This window comes from Puma concolor, chromosome B4 (assembly GCF_028749965.1).
Source record: "Puma concolor isolate L17-30 chromosome B4, mPumCon1.1.hap2, whole genome shotgun sequence".
NCBI classification, from domain to species: domain Eukaryota; kingdom Metazoa; phylum Chordata; class Mammalia; order Carnivora; family Felidae; genus Puma; species Puma concolor.
In genome coordinates this window covers 63,419,880-63,438,194 of record NC_141673.1, presented here as the reverse complement: position 1 = coordinate 63,438,194, position 18,315 = coordinate 63,419,880, and the positions used below count along the sequence as shown (strand labels likewise).

At 50.5% G+C, this 18,315-nt stretch overlaps 1 protein-coding gene and 1 long non-coding RNA gene across 2 annotated transcripts; one reads left to right on the top strand and one right to left on the bottom strand.

The window, feature by feature from the left end:
- Nucleotides 1-5,315: 5,315 nt before the first annotated feature.
- On the top strand, nt 5,316-9,293 carry KRT18 (keratin 18). Its single transcript, XM_025930317.2, has 7 exons — nt 5,316-5,852; nt 6,629-6,711; nt 7,068-7,224; nt 7,778-7,942; nt 8,049-8,174; nt 8,496-8,719; nt 9,114-9,293. Exons 1-7 carry the CDS (start codon nt 5,436-5,438, stop codon nt 9,232-9,234), a joined length of 1,293 nt encoding a protein of 430 aa, XP_025786102.1. The 5' UTR covers nt 5,316-5,435; the 3' UTR covers nt 9,235-9,293.
- On the bottom strand, nt 6,003-12,358 carry LOC147579150 (uncharacterized). Its single transcript, XR_015253611.1, has 4 exons — nt 12,301-12,358; nt 9,730-9,828; nt 7,567-9,502; nt 6,003-6,336 (listed from the first exon to the last, which is right to left on the bottom strand). It is a non-coding gene; the product is annotated as an uncharacterized LOC147579150 (long non-coding RNA).
- Nucleotides 12,359-18,315: the final 5,957 nt, after the last annotated feature.

Below are 18,315 nucleotides of genomic sequence, written 5' to 3'. Positions count from 1 at the left end.
AAAATAATAGAGTTGATGGATGAGGTACTCTCTCCTCTGATAGTACTTTGGAATTTTTCATAGCACCCATCACACTGTATTTTGTTTCTTCAATGATCTGCTCCCTCTAATGATGATCTCTCCCCTCTAATAATGATCTCCCTGATTATTATTAGAGGAACTGAAGAATAATCAGCTCACTGTGGAAGTGAACCAAACTGGAGGCTTGAAGGTCCATGGTGATGGTTCTTCCAGGAGAAGAAGCCAAGGGAGCACTCTTTTCTTTTCTTAATATTTTTAAGTTTATGTATTTATTTTGAGAGAGAGAGAGAGAGAGAGAGAGAGAGAGAGAGAATGTGTGTGGTAGGGACAGAGAGAGAAGGGAGAAAGAGAATCCCAAGCAGGCTCTGCACTGTGAGCACAGAGCCTGATGCGGGGCTCAAACTCACGAACTTCAAGATTGTGACCTGAGATGAAATCAAGAGTCAGAGGCTTAACCGACTGAACCCCCCTGGTGCCCCCACGGAAGCACTCTTGAAAAACACCGGCTGTGCTCCAGGGCCTACCAGGCACATTTGATTCCTGCAGCAACAGATGAGGAAACCGAAGCTCAGAAGCTTACTAACCCCACGCTATCCCAAGATAGTGATCCTGTGATCCCATGGGGTGATCAAGGTCACTCAGAGGCAAACAGCAAAGCAAGTGCCAGCTCTGCCATCCATAAGCACTATTCCCTTTCAGCTTCCAGCCTAAATGTCACTTCCCACAGGATCTCAGGCTAGGTTAGCCGCTGCTCCTCCGTGCTTCCATCGTTCCTGGCCTTGCCCTCGCACGGCACCAGCCACACTTTATTGTTACTGCTTGTGCAACCGTCGAGCAGCCTTGCTGAACTGCACCATCCCAGGGAAGGCTTCCAGCAACCTCACTACCTACCATAGCGTGTCCCCCCATTTTCTCCTTTCCCTCCCCAACAAAGTCCTTGAGAGAGAAGTCTAACGCTCCGCCTCCACCGTGTCACTAACCACTCACTCCTCAGCCTTTCGCCACCTGCCTTCGGTCTCCACCACTTTCTGGGCGTGCCCTTCTTGTCCTCAGCCTCTGTGATCACTCTTTGTATCTGCCGCGTGGACCGCTTCTCCTTGAAACTCCTTCTCCTTGGCTTTCCCGACCCCTCTCTCATGGTCTTTTCTTGGGAACTGGCAGGAGCCTGGGCCCCCTCCCCTCTCTCTTCTCCTTCCCTCTGTCTCTTCCCCATCTTCTTGCCTTAGGCCTCTGTCCGCTTTGGTCCGATCTTTTTCCATAGGCCGTCTCATCTGTGCCAGAGTTTTCCCCAAATCCTCCCAGGCGGGTGGCTCCAGACAGAGCCACCACACCTGGCTGTGCAGGTCGGTCAGTGCACAGGTCGAGGAGACAAGGACGAGGCTGTCTTTCTGCAGTTTGTGCAGTGGGGTTGTGCCTGAAGAGAGACCAGGAGCGGCTGGGTCAGAAGAGAAAGAGGTCATAAGGTCACTGACTTTGCCAGAAAAGGCTGCAGGAGGGCCCAGGGTCTAAGGGGACTCAGAGAAGAGCCAGCTTGCCAGGACTCTTTCCTGAGCCTCTGCACTGGAGGTTCCTGGGCCCACATGCCCCCCCCCCCCCCCCCCCCCCGTGCTGCTCTTTGCTTCTTTTTCCATGGGGAACAACCTCTCGGGTACAAACCCAGCCAAAGCAATGATCTGAAAGTGTCAGGGCATCCTTTGACCCTCCCAGCCTTGGGAAAACGGGCCTGGCCTGAGCCTTCAGAAACGATCCCTGACTCCACACCGGACAGGCAGCGCCAGGGCCGCCAAATGGGACTAGGGACACCTCCGGAAAAGTCTCAAAGTCGCGAGAGAGTCAGATCCAGTCCTGCATCCACCCCGGCTGCAGCCCCCCCATCCTCCCCCCTGCTTCCGCAGCCTACCCAGACTCTCCCAGCCCCACCCCTGCCCTTTCATTAATTGTTTAAATAAAAATCTTCTACAGAGCCCCCCTTACATGCCAGATGCAGGGCGAGGGGTGAGGGAGTCCCACTCTACCCCCACACTTCTTTCCCTGAGGCTCTGCCCTGAGCTCAGCAGCCCTGGGCCCTCGAGGCAGTGAGGAGAGCTGAAGGGAGCCTCCCAGGTCAGGCTGTCACCCACCTTACTGCCTCCAACCTCCCCCACCACAGAGGCCTCTCCTTTCCTCCAACATGCACTCACACCTATGGGAAGTCCTTTCTGAGGTCCTCCTCAATCCTTCCAGAAGATGATGGGCACCATTCCCTCCCTGTCTGGGCTACAGACCCCCACCCTTACACCCCCGTCGGTCTCCTAAACATCTCCCTCCTTGGGGCCCCAAGTAGGAAATTTCCAGCCTAAATGATGAAGCCAAGCCTGAAGGACTGCAGGCCCCCATGACCCTCCCTGCCCCCTACCCCCCACCATCTAGTCGTCCCCCCCTCCCCCCACCCCAGGGCTGCCGGCTCCACCCTCCCTCGGACAGAGAATGTGGGAATGGGGAGGAAAGGGCTGACCTCCTTATCGAAGGTCATCGCTGAGCTTACTCAGGAGTTAAACCTGCTTCTCGGGAAAAGAAAAAAAAAAAACTGCTTCTCAGGAAAATAAAAAAAAAAAACAAAAAACACCTGCTTCTTAGGTTCCCCACTCCTCCTCAGCAGGACACCAGAATGTGGGGCCCGATGGAGGGGCAGGAAACCCTTTCCCCTCCCCCAGGAGCCCCCTCTGCTGGGTCTCTGCACTCTGCAAGCCCTCTGTCTTTGTTCCAGAAACCTCTCACCAGGGCATCTCCTTCTCCTGCATCTCCCAGGACTGGCCTCAGAGACACCTACTCCCCTCTCCATCTTGCCGCTCATGCTACCCCAGACCCTCAGTGCTGGGAATCTGGAGACTGAGACTCTTCCCTCCTGCCCCTTTCCCCCAGCCCTCCCCCCCAAGCTCTCTACCTGAGTGAAAAGGCCCTGAATCACAGAGCAAGCTGGAAGTGGTGGAAAAGGGCAGGCCGGTGCTAGAAGGCTGAGGTTGGTATTTGCCCGATGCTGCAAGAGGTCAGGAATGTGGCCACTGACATCAGCTATGGGAGATAAGACCCAGCTGGCAGCTCTCCCCTCCTGCACTAGACTGAGCCTCCCCAGGCCCCAAAGGGTCCTGAGCAGTTGGAATGGGTCAGGGATCAGAGAAGCACCTGGGAAGGAGTTTGGATAAGAATCTGGGGATCTGGGCTTGATCCCCGATGGAATTCAAAGTCCCCCAGGGGTCTTAAGTGACTGAGACCTCATAGCATTGAACCATCTTTACATTTAAATTGACCGCCCCCCCTCCACCTCTGCCTTCCTGGATGTGTTAAAGACTTACTCTGCAGTAAGTAACTAGTATTTATTTGTTCAATGAATGAGTGATAATTGGCATTCACATCCACTGCCACCCAAGGGGATAGACTGGACAGACTTTATTATTCTCCCTTTACAGGTGAAGAAACTGAAGTTCAGAGTGAACTGACTTCCCCAAGGTCACACAGCTAGCCAGGAGCCCAAATCGGCTGACTTAAAGCTTTGCAAAAATAGCAAAGGCAATACATCGCATGTATAACCTACGTATCTTATTGTGCAATCCTGCGCCACATGACAATTCTGGAACCTAGCGGGGAACACGAAGGTGAAAACAGGAGAAACCCCTTTGTCTGGCTGACGCCTCTCATCTCCCAGAAACCTGCCATGCAAAAAAACGAGGAGGCACTCGTTTGTCTGCTGTTTGCATCCATTCGCCTTTTGGCCTTCGGCAGGCCCTTATCTGCCCCTGGCCGGCTCCCACCGAGCTCTGTGAGGCTTTCCCCACCAGAAGGCGGCAGGCCTGGGAGAATCCAGGGCCAAGTCCCCCATCTAAGCCGCGTCTCCCCTCTGGCAGGTCCACTGGCCCAGCTATGCCTCTTTCTCTCCCAGGCCTACTCTCCGGTCTGCCCCCATCTCAGTTCAGCTGGCAGCTTGATTAAAATCAATAGGTCCACTCCAGACCAAAGAGCACAGACAAGTGTATAATGCCAGGCCCTGCTGGACAAACAAGCTGCTGATGGTGACAGACTCGAAGGCCCTGTACCTCAGGATTCCCCCAGTTCGTTCAGCAGGGGAGTGGCCATCTGCCCCATCCCCCTGGTGCAGGGAGCAGTGTAGACGGAGCAAAGATCCATCCTTTTGACCCGGGTCCTGAGGAGAGCTTCCTGGAGGAGGCAGCCCCCAGGGGACCAGCTTGGGATCCAGAGAGCCTTTTGAAGGGAGGAGGGCGGGAAGGAGGGTATCTGCAGAAAAATCCTAGTAAGGACGGGGAGGGGGCTGGCCAGAATGACTGAGTCTCACTCAGCTGGAATATTTCTAGGCGTGCACGTCCGTCCTCTTCGACTCTGCACCATGTGGACACATTACAATCTTCGGGAGGGATTTCAAGTGTCTGTTACACTGCGGTCCTCTCGGCAGCGACTAGAGCAGGCTCTGACACACAATATGGGCCCAACAAATATTTATTGAACTGTAAAGCGCTCAGGAAGGATTTGTTTACCCAAGGGTGCGGGGGAAGTCTGATACACAGATGTTTAGAAGGGAAGAGTGTCCCTTGTTTAAATCACAAAGTGTCCCACTGAGGGCAGGCTTCCAAGGCAGTGAGTGGAGGGGAGAGGTGCAAGAGGGAGGGGATTCAGAGAATCAGTTTGTTTCCAGGGGTCTGAATCCACGCAGTGAGTGAACGTGTTTGCCGGTGTTTGACGAGACACGTCTATGTGATGTGAGTGTGACGGGCAAGTGGGCGTGTTTGGGAACCAAGTGAGGTGGGGGTCGAGTGTGTACAACAGCAGATCTGGGGCTCAGGATTGAGCTTCTCCTCCTCTTCTCCAGCCCCCAACTTTTCTTCCCCAGCATTCCTGGGGCTCAGGGATCCCCCCTCGGTCTCCTCTGCAGGTGGGACCTTGGGCTGCAGGCTGAAGGTAGTTACAGAGATTCACACCCGACTTCACTCACTCGTCCCCTAAAAACGCCCAAATTTGCAACCGGCGGGGACCTCCTCTACCTGGGAAAGGGGGGGGGGTGTAATAACGTCATTTCCTGCCCCGAAATTACACCGCCAAAGCCGACTCCACCTGCGGCCCTGGTCGGTCCAGGTTATTCCCCTCCTCCCGCCCCCCCACCCCCAGAACGGTCGAGGATGGCGTTGGCGGGAAGGTGCTGAGGAGGCTGGGGGAAGGGAGGCTGGGGTGGGGGGCGGGAACGGAGGGCGTGGAGTCCCGCCGCGATCCACCTGTGGCCCAAGCTTCCAGGCGACTTGGTGGCGGGGGCGGGGCCTGCCCGGGCCGGTCCCCACCCCCTCCCTCGGCGATATAACTTGAGTCGCGGACTTGACCCCCCTCGTGGCCCGAGCCTGAGTCCTGGCCTCTCCTCTTACTCCTAGAACAGCATGAGCTTCACCACCCACTCTATCTTCTCCTCCAACTACCGGTCCGTGGGCTCGGTGCAGGGGTCCAACCACCGGGTCCGGCCGGTCAGCAGTGCAGCCAGCGTCTATGCAGGCGCCGGGGGCTCAGGCTCCCGGATCTCCATATCCCGCTCCTCTAGCTTCCGGAGCGGCTGGGGGTCCGGGGGCATGGCCGCCGTGATGACCGGGGCTCTGGCGGGCATCGGGGGCATCCAGGGCGAGAAGGAGACCATGCAAGACCTGAATGACCGCCTGGCCTCCTACCTGGAGAGGGTGAGGAGCCTGGAGGCTGATAATCAGAGATTGGAGATCAAAATCCGGGAACACCTGGAGAAGAAGGGACCTCAGGTCAGAGACTGGGGGCACTACTTCAAGACCATCGAGGAGCTGAGGGCTCAGGTAAGGGGGCCTCCCCCGACCCCCAGCCATGTTTGACCCTCCAGTTATCCACTCCCTGTTTCTCCCCCGCCTCCCCCAAGGATAGGAATTTTAATAGGGGTGGGGGTGCCTTGACTCCTTCCCGCTTTCCCTCGCCACCCCGCCCACTACTCCGCCCCCTGCTCCCCAGGTAGGGTGTCGGCAAGCCTTGCATTTCCATACATCCCCCTGTCCCCTGGGACCCCAAGGGTGGCGACTGGGCATGGTTAGGCCCTTTCCCAGCAGGTGGTGGGAAGGGGAGAGGGGGGAAGCCTTGCAGAGGAAGTAGACACATGGAAGGAGGTGAGGCAAGGCCCCATAAAAAGGACCCTCTGGCTTCTGGCCAAATGGAGACAGTTGGAGGGTTAAGCGGATGTGGCTAAGGCTGAGTCATCTAGGAGTAAACAGGAGGCCTACCTGTGGGAGGGGCCAATGGGGGGAGCCGGGGAGAGGTGAGCAGGTGCACCTGGGAAAAAATGCCAGGAGAGGGCCAGAGAGAGGACTTGTTACTTTAGGGCGGGAAGGCCAGCAGAGGCCCCAAAAACGGGCAGTGGGAGACCCGTGGGAGCTCTGGGATTTGGGACTCCATGAAAGGAGGGAACAGTGTGAGGGACACAGGTGGAAGGGGATAGGTGTTCAAGAAGAGCCTCTGGCTATTCCTCGGGACCAGGAAGTGTCGCTCAGACACATAACACCTTCCCATGCTCAGCCCATCATTGATTTCCCATTTATGGAGCAACCTCTCTACAATCCCCCAGATCTTTGCAAATTCTGTGGACAATGCCCGCATCGTTCTGCAGATTGACAATGCCCGTCTTGCTGCTGATGACTTCAGGGTCAAGTAAGCCTCAGGGTGCTAGGGAGCTGAGGGTGGGGCCAAGAACGGTCTGTTACAGGCTGGGTCAGGCAGGGGCTCACAGTGGGATCTTCAGCTGTGGTCGGAGCTGGGTGGATAAGAGAGAGTTAAGCTCCATCAGTTTATTCATTCATGTAACGCAGTTAAAGAATACTGTCCCCCAGGTGCCAAGAACGGTGCCCAGAGGATTAGCACCTGATCTTGACTCAGGTTGCTGAGTCAAAATCAGGTCACTGCAAACTCCATAGTTTGCAATGGCCATAGGGGCGCTATTAGGTGGCATGGCCCGAGAAGGTTCTGGAACAGAAATGAGGCCCCTCTGATCGCCTCCACTCCCACAGGTATGAGACGGAGCTGGCCATGCGCCAGTCTGTGGAGAGTGACATCCATGGGCTCCGCAAGGTCATTGATGACACCAATGTCACTCGGCTGCAGCTGGAGACAGAGATCGAGGCTCTCAAGGAAGAGTTGCTCTTCATGAAGAAGAACCATGAGGAGGCAAGCAGGGGGCCAAACAAGTCTGGGTGGGGGAATAGATGGGCCGGGTCACCTGTAAGTAGCTTACAGGGAAGCCTAGAACTCCCAGCCTGGGCTCTTCTGAATCACACGGCTGCCACACTCAGTGGGTCACCTGAATGACAGCGTGAGGGGGTCAAGAGGACATGGGTGAGAGAGCGAGGTGAGGACAAAAGGTAGAAGCAACTAGAACTAGGGGTGAGGGCTGAGGGGGGAGTGAGAGCAGGTAGAGCTGGCAGGGCTTCCTGGAAGAACGTTCGAGGAGCAGGTTTGTGGAAGGAGGGTGGATGCAGGGACAGAGCAAAGTGAGAAGAGAGAAACCACCTGTGGGTGATAGTGAGTGGTGCCATTTTATCCATCTGGAGTAGAAAGCCCAGACCTGGCATCGCGCAGAGCACAAAGCCGAGAGTCTTCTCTGTTCCTGTCTCCAACTGACCCCGCAGGCCTCCTGCAAGAGACAGTTGCAGAGGTGGAGCCTTCCTGGAGTTCTGGCCCCGAGTCCCCTCTTTCCTCACTCTGGTCCTCTCTCCTTCAGGAAGTAAAGGGTCTGCAAAACCAAATTGCCAACTCAGGGTTGACCGTGGAGTTGGATGCCCCCAAATCTCAGGACCTCAGCAAGATTATGGCGGACATCCGGGCCCAGTATGAAGAGCTGGCTAAGAAGAACCGAGAGGAGCTGGACAAGTACTGGTCCCAGCAGGTGCATGAAGGGAAGGGATGGGTGCCAGGCTAGGCGCAGAGGCCTGAGGGTGTGGAAGGGAAGCAGACGGAGAAGGAGGGACCTGAGGACTCTCTTGTCCCTGCAGATTGAGGAGAGCACCACAGTGATCACCTCCCAGACTGCTGAGATAGCAGAAGCTGAGAAGACCCTCAAGGAGCTGAGACGCACGGTCCAGTCCTTGGAGATCAACCTGGACTCGATGAGAAACCTGGTGAGAGTCCTCACATCACCTGCCCCAACTACTCTTGGTCCCACCCTCTGTCAGCCGCAGACCCAGTCCTATCTCAGCCCAAATCCTACTCCCTTCCATTTTAAGTCCCTTATGCTCAGAAAGGATGGTTTCTCTTTGCATTTTCCCACTGCTCCTACCCACGACCCTAGTATCTGGCACACCCTAAGTTCTCGAAGACGTTTCCGAGAGTGAAGGGATGAATGGTCGTGGGATTTGGACTGTTCTGCTGAAAAATTTGTGGAGACACTCCCTCCACCCCATCTCGGGGCTCACCCGCCCCTCCTCTCTGCGCCCCTGCAGAAGGCCAGCTTCGAGAACAGCTTGAGGGAGGTGGAGGCCCGCTACACCTTGCAGATGGAGCAGCTCAACGGGGTCCTGCTGCACCTGGAGTCAGAGCTGTCCCAGACCCGGACAGAGGGGCAGCGGCAGGCCCAGGAGTACGAGGCCTTGCTCAATGTCAAGGTCAAGCTGGAGGCTGAGATCGCCACCTACCGTCGCCTGCTGGAAGACGGGGAGGACTTCAGGTAAATGGGGCTCTCCTCCCACCCTCACAAGCTGGGGTCAGGATACACTTATCCCCCAGAGTCTGAGCTTTTGTAACCCATCCCGCCCCCCTCATCCCTGCGCATCGGTGTCCACTGAGCACTGGGCCGGTGCTCTGTGTGGGCTCCTGCATCTCCAAGGGAGTAAGTAAGAGCTTCAGAGGCTCCCTCCCTGGAGAAGAGAACAGACTGAGTATTGCCCCAGCCGTACTTAGAGCACACGTGGAGTTTGGCTTTGGGTTTCCCTTTTCTGGAGGAAGCGGCCAAACAGAGTGTGGAGATAGAGGCAGGGATCAGGAGGCATTTTTCCTCCTCTTCCTTGACTCCCTTCTACTCTGCGAGCTGTTTATAACTGGGGCTTGGTCTTCTGTGACAGTCTTAGCGACGCCCTGGATACCAGCAACTCCTTTCAAACCATCCAGAAGACCACCACCCGCAGGATCGTGGACGGCAAAGTGGTGTCTGAGACCAACGACACCAAAGTTCTGAGGCGTTGAAGCAGCAGAAGCAGGCTACCCTTTGGGGAACGGGAGGCCAATAAAAAATTCAGAGGTCACTTTTGTGTCTTCCTTGCTTGTCTTCAGAACACGTGCCAACGCCCTGACCCAGTAGTCCTATCTCTGACCAGGCAGAAGTAACTGCTGACCACAGGGGGTTCATAGGTGGGGGGGGGGGGGGCTCTTCTGAGGACCCACCTTCTCCGAATGAGGAGGGAATGGTCGATGAGAATTTGTCTTTTCAAACTGAAAAAGGTATACAAGCAACCTGCGCAGAATCCAAAAGGAAAGAACGAAATCAAATGAAATACTTCCTACCCCACTCCAGAGGCAACCACTTGTAAAATAGTCCCTTAAACTGGACATATACGAATGTGTTTCCTTTTATTTTATGTATGTGGGACCGTACTATTCTGCAGCCTGGACTCCCAAACTCTGCCTTCTTCATCTCAGTATGTCTTAGACACCTTTCTAAAGCAGTATGTGTAGACCTACCTTGCTTTTTATGCCCGGTTGAGTGAATTTGGAATCTCTTCTACCTTCAAATGGAATCCACATGCATATTCCATTCTCCGAAAGGAAATTGTTGATCCGCTATTGAGGGAAAAAGCATGGAATTGCAGTAACTTTGCACTCTATCACCTCTCCTGTTTTGATAACCATTTTGATGATTTTTTTCCTCCCCATCATGCATCTGAATGTCTATATCACATAAATCTTCTCTCAATCTGCAACAAAGAGTAATTACCATGCTCCAAATGCTTCCAAGAATCAGAAACGTGATCTGTATAATGTCCAGTCATGGTCAAGAAGCCAATTTGACAGACGATACCTAGGTCTTTCTTGACCTTTTGCTTAGTAAACAGTCCTCCGTCTACTCTGAGCGATGTCGTACAAAATATGACATCATGTTACGTAAAACTTCTTGTATCTGTATAGGAATGCCATTGGGATTGTTTTTTTTAGGAGGATCCCCAGAATGATTTTCTCTCAGGTCTCAGCAACAAAAAAAACTTACATTTGGTAGCAAAGGACTATTCTTTTTTTTTTTAATATTACTTTTTTTTTTTTTAATTTTTTTTAACGTTTTATTTATTTTTGAGACAGGGAGAGACAGAGCATGAACAGGGGAGGGTCAGAGAAAGGGAGACACAGAATCTGAAACAGGCTCCAGGCTCTGAGCTGTCAGCACAGAGCCCGACTCGGGGCTCGAACTCACGGAGTGCGAGATCATGACCTGAGCAGAAGTCGGCCGCTTAACCGACTGAGCCACCCAGGCGCCCCAGCAAAGGACTATTCTATTTAATCTGTACATTGTACACCCTATTCTTAATAGCTGCCTGGTACTATGGTGTGTAGAGTACAAATGTACCTAACCCAGGTCTTTTCGTGATGGACATCTTGATTGCCAGTAGTTTGGTTTTTACAAAAAGTTGCAATTAGGGGCACCTGGGTGGCTCAGTCACTTAAGCACCTGACTTTGGCTGAGGTCATGATCTCACAGCTCGTGAGTTTGAGCCCGGCATTGGGCTCTGTACTGACAACTCAGAGCCTGGAGCCTGATTCCGGTTCTGTGTCTCCCTCCCTCTCTGCCCTTCCCCCGCTCACACTCTCTCTCTCTCTCTCTCTCTCTCTCTCTCTCTCTCTCTCTCTCTCAAAAATAAACGTTAAAAAAAAAGGTTGCAATTAATGTTAACTAATATGCTATTAATATCTGTAACTAATATGTATTAATGTGTGAGCAGATCTATAGGACAAATGTCTCGAAATGGTATGGTGGGCTCGAAACGCTATACATTAACGAATATTTAGGAAGTGCCTACTTTATGCCAGGCCCCATGCTAGAGCGCTAACAGCCTAATGGTCAAAAGTTATGTGCAGTTTTGGAGGGCCTGGCTGGCTCAGTCTGTAGAGCGTGTGACTCTTGATCTAGGGGTTGTGAGTTCAAGCCCCATGTTGGGTGTAGGGATTACTTTAAAAAATAAATTCTAAGAAAAAAAAACATGTGCGTTTTTATCCATTCTTTCAACAAATACTTGCTGAATACCTACTATGTACCAGCTACTCCTCCAGGTACTAGAGATACATCAATGAGCGAAAAAGACAAAATTACCATCCTCATGGAAACTCTATATCCTAGAGACAAAAGACCAAGAATAAACCAGAAACATAACATAGCGTGAACATATAGAAGGTAATAAGTGACCTGGGCCTGCGTTGAGCAGGTAAGGAAGATCACGGTGGGGAGAGTCAGGAAAGTGAAAGGGGTCTGCCTGAAGATCTTCAATCAAAATGAAAAACAAATGGGGTGCCTGGGTGGCTCGGTCGGGTGAGCGTCTGACTCTTGGTTTGGGCTCAGGTCATGATCTCACAGTTTGTGGGTTCAAACGTTGGGCTCTGCAGCTGGCAGCGTGGAGCCTGCTTGGGATTCTCTTTCTCTCTATCCTTCTCTCTCTCTATCCTTCCCCTGCTCAAGCTGTCTCTGTCTCTCTCAAAATAAAGAAACGTTAAAAAAAAAAAAAAAAAAAAAAAAAAAACTACAGAGGGGGCACCAGGATGGCTCAGTTGGTTAAGCATCTGGCTTCAGCTCAGGTCATGAACTCACGCCTCCTGGGTTCACGCTCCGCACTAGGCTCTGGGTTCAAGGCCTGCATGGGGGCTCTGCTGAAAGTAATGAGCCTGCTTGGGATTTTCTCTCTCCCTCTGCCCTCTACCCCCCACTCTCTCCTCTCAAAATAAAGAAATAAACTTAAAATACAGCATGTACTTTACCTAAAATACAGCATGTTTACTCTGCAACCTCTAAAACTATGGGGTCCTTGGTGGAAAAAAGCTAAAGACAGCACTGTTTGAGACCCTTTGTCTGCGGGAGGCTCAGGGAGACAAAAGCCAGGACAGGCAGCCCTCCAGGCTAGCTGGCATGGGTGTGGGGGGGTGAGGTGTGTGTGGGGGGTGGGGGGGAGCTCCCCAGAGGGACAGGGCGGAAGTCTTTATCACTGCAGCGCCCTGAGAAGCTGCAAAGTGAACAGAGCAAGGGCCAGCTTCCTGAGTTACACAAGACGTTACCTGGAGCTTCTGTGAGCCGGGACACTTGCTTTCTCTGGGCTCCTTGGTGCTGCTACCTGGAGGAAAACATCCTAGCTGAAACCAAGGCACCCCGCTGAGGGGTTGCTCACCCTTCCTAAGCCTACCTCCCCAGAATAACCCTAAAAATCCCGTCCCACCTCTCCTCTCCCCATGCTCTCTCCAAGCCCTGCTTTGTCTATATCTTTCTCCCCAGCCTTTACAGGAGTCTACGAGAGACAAAGCCCTGGGGCAGGGAGTTTTACTTTCTGAGATCTGTTTTAGGAAAGCAATCAGAGTGGTTTTCTTGCCCCGTCTGCCCTACTATTTTCTAGATATGTAAGTGTAATACTGAATGTGCTCTCTCAGGCCACACGGAAGCCCCAGATCTGATGATGAGCCCCCACCCCCCCCACACACACACACACCCGCAAAGGGCTGCACAGCCCTGGCTGGCCCTCAGTGTAATTTAGACACGAGGTATCCGGCCTTCCTTGGGCCCCTAAAAAGGAGAGACTGATGGCCCCGGCCGCCAGATGTGGGACTGCAAGCAAATGTGGGATGCGGACGTGCCTGAAGGGGAAGCAGAAAGCCCCTGGCAGAGTCTGAGCAGTGCCTGCGGCGGAGTCAAGCTGACCCGGGTAACCCAAGACGATGCACCTGATATGACTATCCCTCCCCATCAGACAATGTCTCCCAGTTCCCAGGGCGCTAATGCATTTGATCCCTATTACAATCCTGTGAGCTATGCGAGGCAGAGGGTATTACTGGCTTTAGCTCAGAGAAGTAGGCACTGAGGTTCCCAGAGATCATGTGACTTATCCGAGGCCACAGAGCTAGAGGCTTAAGGCAGGAAACCACCTATCCAGATCCCCAGTCCCACGCGCTCTCTTCCGTGTATTCTAACTTAGCCCAGGGTTTCTCCAGCCGTGGCTGCAATTCCAGTCACCAGAGGCATTTTACGAACAATACCAACGCCCAGGTCCCATCTGCAAAGATTGTGATCTGGTTGCTCCGGGGTGAGGACCCAGGCCTCCTGGCAAGTGTTAAAATATGATTTTGGTGATTCCAAGAGGCAGGCAAAGTGGAGACTCCCATTCAAGCTGTGCCTAGGGTCAACACCATGGCCTTCCCTCCTGATGCAGGTCACGGATGTGTGTGTTTTACACTGCACACTCCTGGAAAAGCCCAAGGCCCCTGGGGCAATCCTCCTCGTCTCCCACTGGGGAAGATGACCTCTTGAGGGGCAGCCCATTTTTTTTTTTTAATTTTCTTTTTTTTTTCAACGTTTATTTATTTTTTGGGGGGACAGAGAGAGACAGAGCAGGAACGGGGGAGGGGCAGAGAGAGAGGGAGACACAGAATCGGAAACAGGCTCCAGGCTCCGAGCCATCAACCCAGAGCCTGACGCGGGGCTCGAACTCACGGAGCGCGAGATCGTGACCTGGCTGAAGTCGGACGCTTAACCGACTGCGCCACCCAGGCGCCCTGAGGGGCAGCCCATTTTGTGGCCAAAGGGGAATATTAGCAATTCCAAGGTTATATTACGCAGCCGTCTGTTTTCATTTCATCCTTCCTCTCTCTATGCATAATCCAGCCTGGATACTAAATTAATAAATGGTACTAGAAGATGAAGAACTACGTGAATCACATATCCACTTCGTGGGGTTTTTCAAAGACAAAAACAACTATAGATAGATAAAATGTATATGTACTCATAGGTATCTATCCTTGCAGATGCAAAGATCTCTGGAAGGATACACAAGAAACTTAAATTAATGATTGCCTCTGAGGAGAGAAATTGAAATAGGAAGAAACAAGGGTGCCTGGGTGGCTCAGGTTGAGCGTCCGACTTCAGCTCAGGTCACGATCTCGCAGTTTGTGGGTTCAAGCCCACCTCAGACTCTGTGCTGTCGGTCGGAGCCTGGAGCCTGCTTCGGATTCTGTGTCTCCCTCTCTCTCTGCTCTTCCCCCGTTCACGCTTTGTCTCTCTTTCTCTCTCCTCCAGAAATAAATGAAAACATTAAAAAAAAAATTTTTTTTAAGAAATAGGAAGAAACAAAGGTGGGAGGAAGATTTACTTTCCATCGTGTACCTTTGTACTTTTTGAATCATATATTACTAATACACATACCAAAAAACTTTTCTTTGTGATCTTTTATAATGATACAGGAACCCACAGCTTTCCAGCGAAGAAAACTGTACACCCATTTTTGTTGTTTCTGACCCACCCCATTCATTCAATCAGTCATTCCACAAACATTGACTGAGCCCCTGGGGTGTGCCAAGAACTATTCTAGGAGCTGAGGGTGGAGTGTGAGGATACAGACTAATAATCTTTATTCTTGTGGAGCTTACATTTTATTTCATTACATTTTTATAGTTTATTTATTTATTTTGAGAGAGGAAGAGCACCAGTGGGGGAGGGGAGCAGAGAGAGAGAGAGAGAGAGAAAGAGAGAATCCCAAGCAGGCTCTGCACTGTCAGCCCAACTCGGGGGCTCAAACTCACAAACCGTGAGATCATGACCTGAGCTGAAGTCAGGCACTCAACGAACTGAGCCACCCAGGCGCCCCTGGAGCTTATATTTTAGCAAATGGAGACAGACAACAAAAGATGAATATAATAAGTAAATTATATTGTATATTAGAAGAGGTAAACATTATGGGAAAAAAGTAGAGCTTCAGGGAATCAGGAGTTAGAAGGTGTATTTGTTTCCTGTTATTGCTGTAACAAATAATCATAAACTTAGTGGCTTAACACACATTTGTTATCTTGCAGTTTGTCACCAAGAATGACAGTTTGCGACGTCAGAATATTTACCTCTTCTAATATACAATATAATTTACTTATTACATTTATCCTTTGTTGTCTGTCTCCATTTGCTAAAATGTAAGCTCCAGGGGCACCCCGGGTGGCTCAGTTGGTTGAGCGTCTGACTTCAGCTCAGGTCATGATCTCGCGGTTTGTGAGTTTGAGCCCCGAGTCCTAAAACCAAGGTGTCAGCAGGGCTGTGTGCCTTCCAGAAGCTCTAGGGGAAATTGATTTCCTTGTCTTTTCCACCTTCTAGAGGCCACCTGCACTCCTTGGCTTGTAGCCCCTTCTGCTATCTTCAAAGTCAGCTGTGTATCTTCTTCTCTTTCTTTCTCTGACTTCAACCACAAGCCCGATCTCCTTTTCAATGAGCGTGGCTTTGGTTTTCAGTTTATAAATGAGATCACAAAGTATTTGTCTCTCTCCATCTGACTTATTTCAATTAGCACAATGCCTTCAAGTTCCCTCCACGTGGTCGCACATGGTAGGATTTCCTCAATTTTTATGGCTGAGTTATATTCCACTGCATATGTGTGCCACAACTTCTTTAACTCTCCATCCACCGATGGACACAGGTTATTTCCACGTCTTGGCTATTGGAAAGAACGCTGCTATGAACGTGGGGTTGCAGGTAGGTCTTTGAGTTAGTGTTTTCATTTCCTTTGCCGTATTCCCAAAAGCAGAATTGCCAGGTCATACGGTGGCTTTATTTTTAATTTTTTGAGGCTCCTCCATACCGTTTTCCATAGTGGCTGTATTTGACTGGGTTTGAAGGCAGTGAGGTCTCAGTAACCGCACGTCATGGAAAAACCGTACCTTCACTTACCACTTGGGGCTACCTGGAATGCCTTGGCCTTTTGGAGGTAGTGAGTCTTTGGCAGACTACACAGCTGTTAAGATAGACGAGGATGGTGGGAAAAGAGAAATCAAGGGCTCTCTGGGGTGGTCTGGCTGCTTTGGCCACACTGCTGGGTTCAGAGAATGGAAATTGGAAGCGCCAAGTTTTACATTCTTGGCTCAAGAGGACCAGGCTGCTTCTAAGACTTCCCACACGAATCTTTCAACTCCTGCAGCCACAGGCCTGATGCAGCTGAAGCCTGACACTGCATCAGGGGTTGAAATCATAGGATGCCTGGGTGGCTCAGTCAGTTGAGCGTCCAACTCTTGATTTCAGCTCAGGTCATGATCCCAGGGTCGTGGGGGTAGAGCCCTGCACTGAGTGTGGAGCCTGCTTAAGATTCTTTCTCTCCCTCTGTCTCTCTCCCCTGCTTGGGCTCTCTCTTTTACTAAAATAAAACAAAAATAAGAATAACTTTTAAAAAAAGAAGTTGAAATCACAGCCAGGTCTTCTATGAAAGCCAAGATATTGAGGAGGAATCCTAAGAATGGGAAAAGGAGCTTTGGGACATATTTGAAGATGCTGCATGCCCAGACCATGCTAAATCTCCCTGACTGGCGGAGATAGCCCCTCCTTCTTTGTCTAATGAGGCTGGCCCTGCCTTGTTTGGACATTCTGTAAGGGCTTCCCCTGAGATAGTTAATGTATGAGAAATGACTCAGACACAAAACCAGGGGGAAAGAGTACAAAATCTGACCCTAGGGAAGACTCACAAGACAAAAGAATTGCCAGTTTATATAGACACAAACTGGGGGCATTTGTATGTAGTTGGATTCTAAGGATGCTTAACCAGAAAGGAAGACACAGTTTTCCCACATAAATATTTATGTGGGTTTATTTATATGGACTCAGGGAATCCAAACTCAGTGTGCTGGCCCCAGCACCCAGGAATGATTTTATTGCTTTCCTTAGTTGTTTGGCTAAAACCTATCTCAGGAGTAGCATATAATAAGTGAAGCTGAGCTATAAGAAATCCTATTGCATAATTCAGAGGAAGGAATCTAAAGATTTACTGCGAAAGGAATGTCGGAATGATTTATCGTGGACAATCTACACACTCAACAGCTGACCACCAGAAGGAAAGCAAACTGGGTTTGGTTACCTTAAAAGGCCACAGGGTCAAAGCAATAATCAGAATGGTCTGATGCATGGGATTGTTTGGCAGTAATTACCTGATCATGGGGTTCTAATTTTCAATTGAGTGGGCAGTCTGGTAAAGTCATCTCTTATTGTTTTATTATACACGGGACTACTGGTGGCTGGCTTAGTCGGTAGAGCATGCAACTCTTGATCTCAGGGTCATAAGTTCCAGACCCACATGGGGAGTACAGCTTACTAAATAAATAAATGTGACTACCAGAAAAACTTTTAACCATTTACAAATCTATACAAAAAGATACACTCAAAAAACACCATCAACTAATCAAAACGGAATTCGAAAACGGTTTGAGCAATCCACAGGAAGGCAGGAAACAAATGAAAAAGAGAGCAAACAGAGAAAAAAAATAAAACAGTAGACCTCGGTCCTAATACAACAATAATTACATGAAGTGGTATAAATACCACACACAATGGAGTATTACTCAGCAATCAAAAAGAATGAAATCTTGCCATTTGCAACAATGTGGATAGAACTAGAGGGTATTATGCTAAGCAATATTAGTCAGAGAAAGACAAATATCATATGACTTCACTCATATAAGGAATTTAAGATACAAAACAGATGAACATAAGGGAAGGGAAGCAAAAATAATATAAAAACAAGGAGGGGGACAGAGAACAAACTGAGGGTTCTGGAGGGGTTTGTGGGTGGGGGGATGGGCTAAATGGGCAAGGGGCATTAAGGAATCCACTCCTGAATTCACTGTTGCCCGGTATGCTAACTTGGATGCAAATTTAAATAAATAAGTAAATAAATAAATAGGAAAAAACAAATCAGCAAAGATATAGAGGAAGCCAAAAACACCATCAATCAGTAGGATCTGCTTGACATTTATAAAACATTCCACCAGCAGAGCAGAATACACATTTGTTTTCAAGCGCCCACTGAGCTTACACCAAGATCGACCACATCCTGAACCACAAAAGCAATTCAATGGAGAAAACAGCCTTTTCTGACACAAGAGTGGTGTCAGAACAACTGGACATCCCGAGACAAAAACAAACAAACAAATACCACAGCAACGATCTTGACCCAAGTCTCACACCTTATATAAAAATTAACTCAATGCTGATGACAAACTTAAGAGTAAACCATAAGACTCTAAAACTTTAAGAGAAAACACTTAAGAAAAAAACAAAGAATA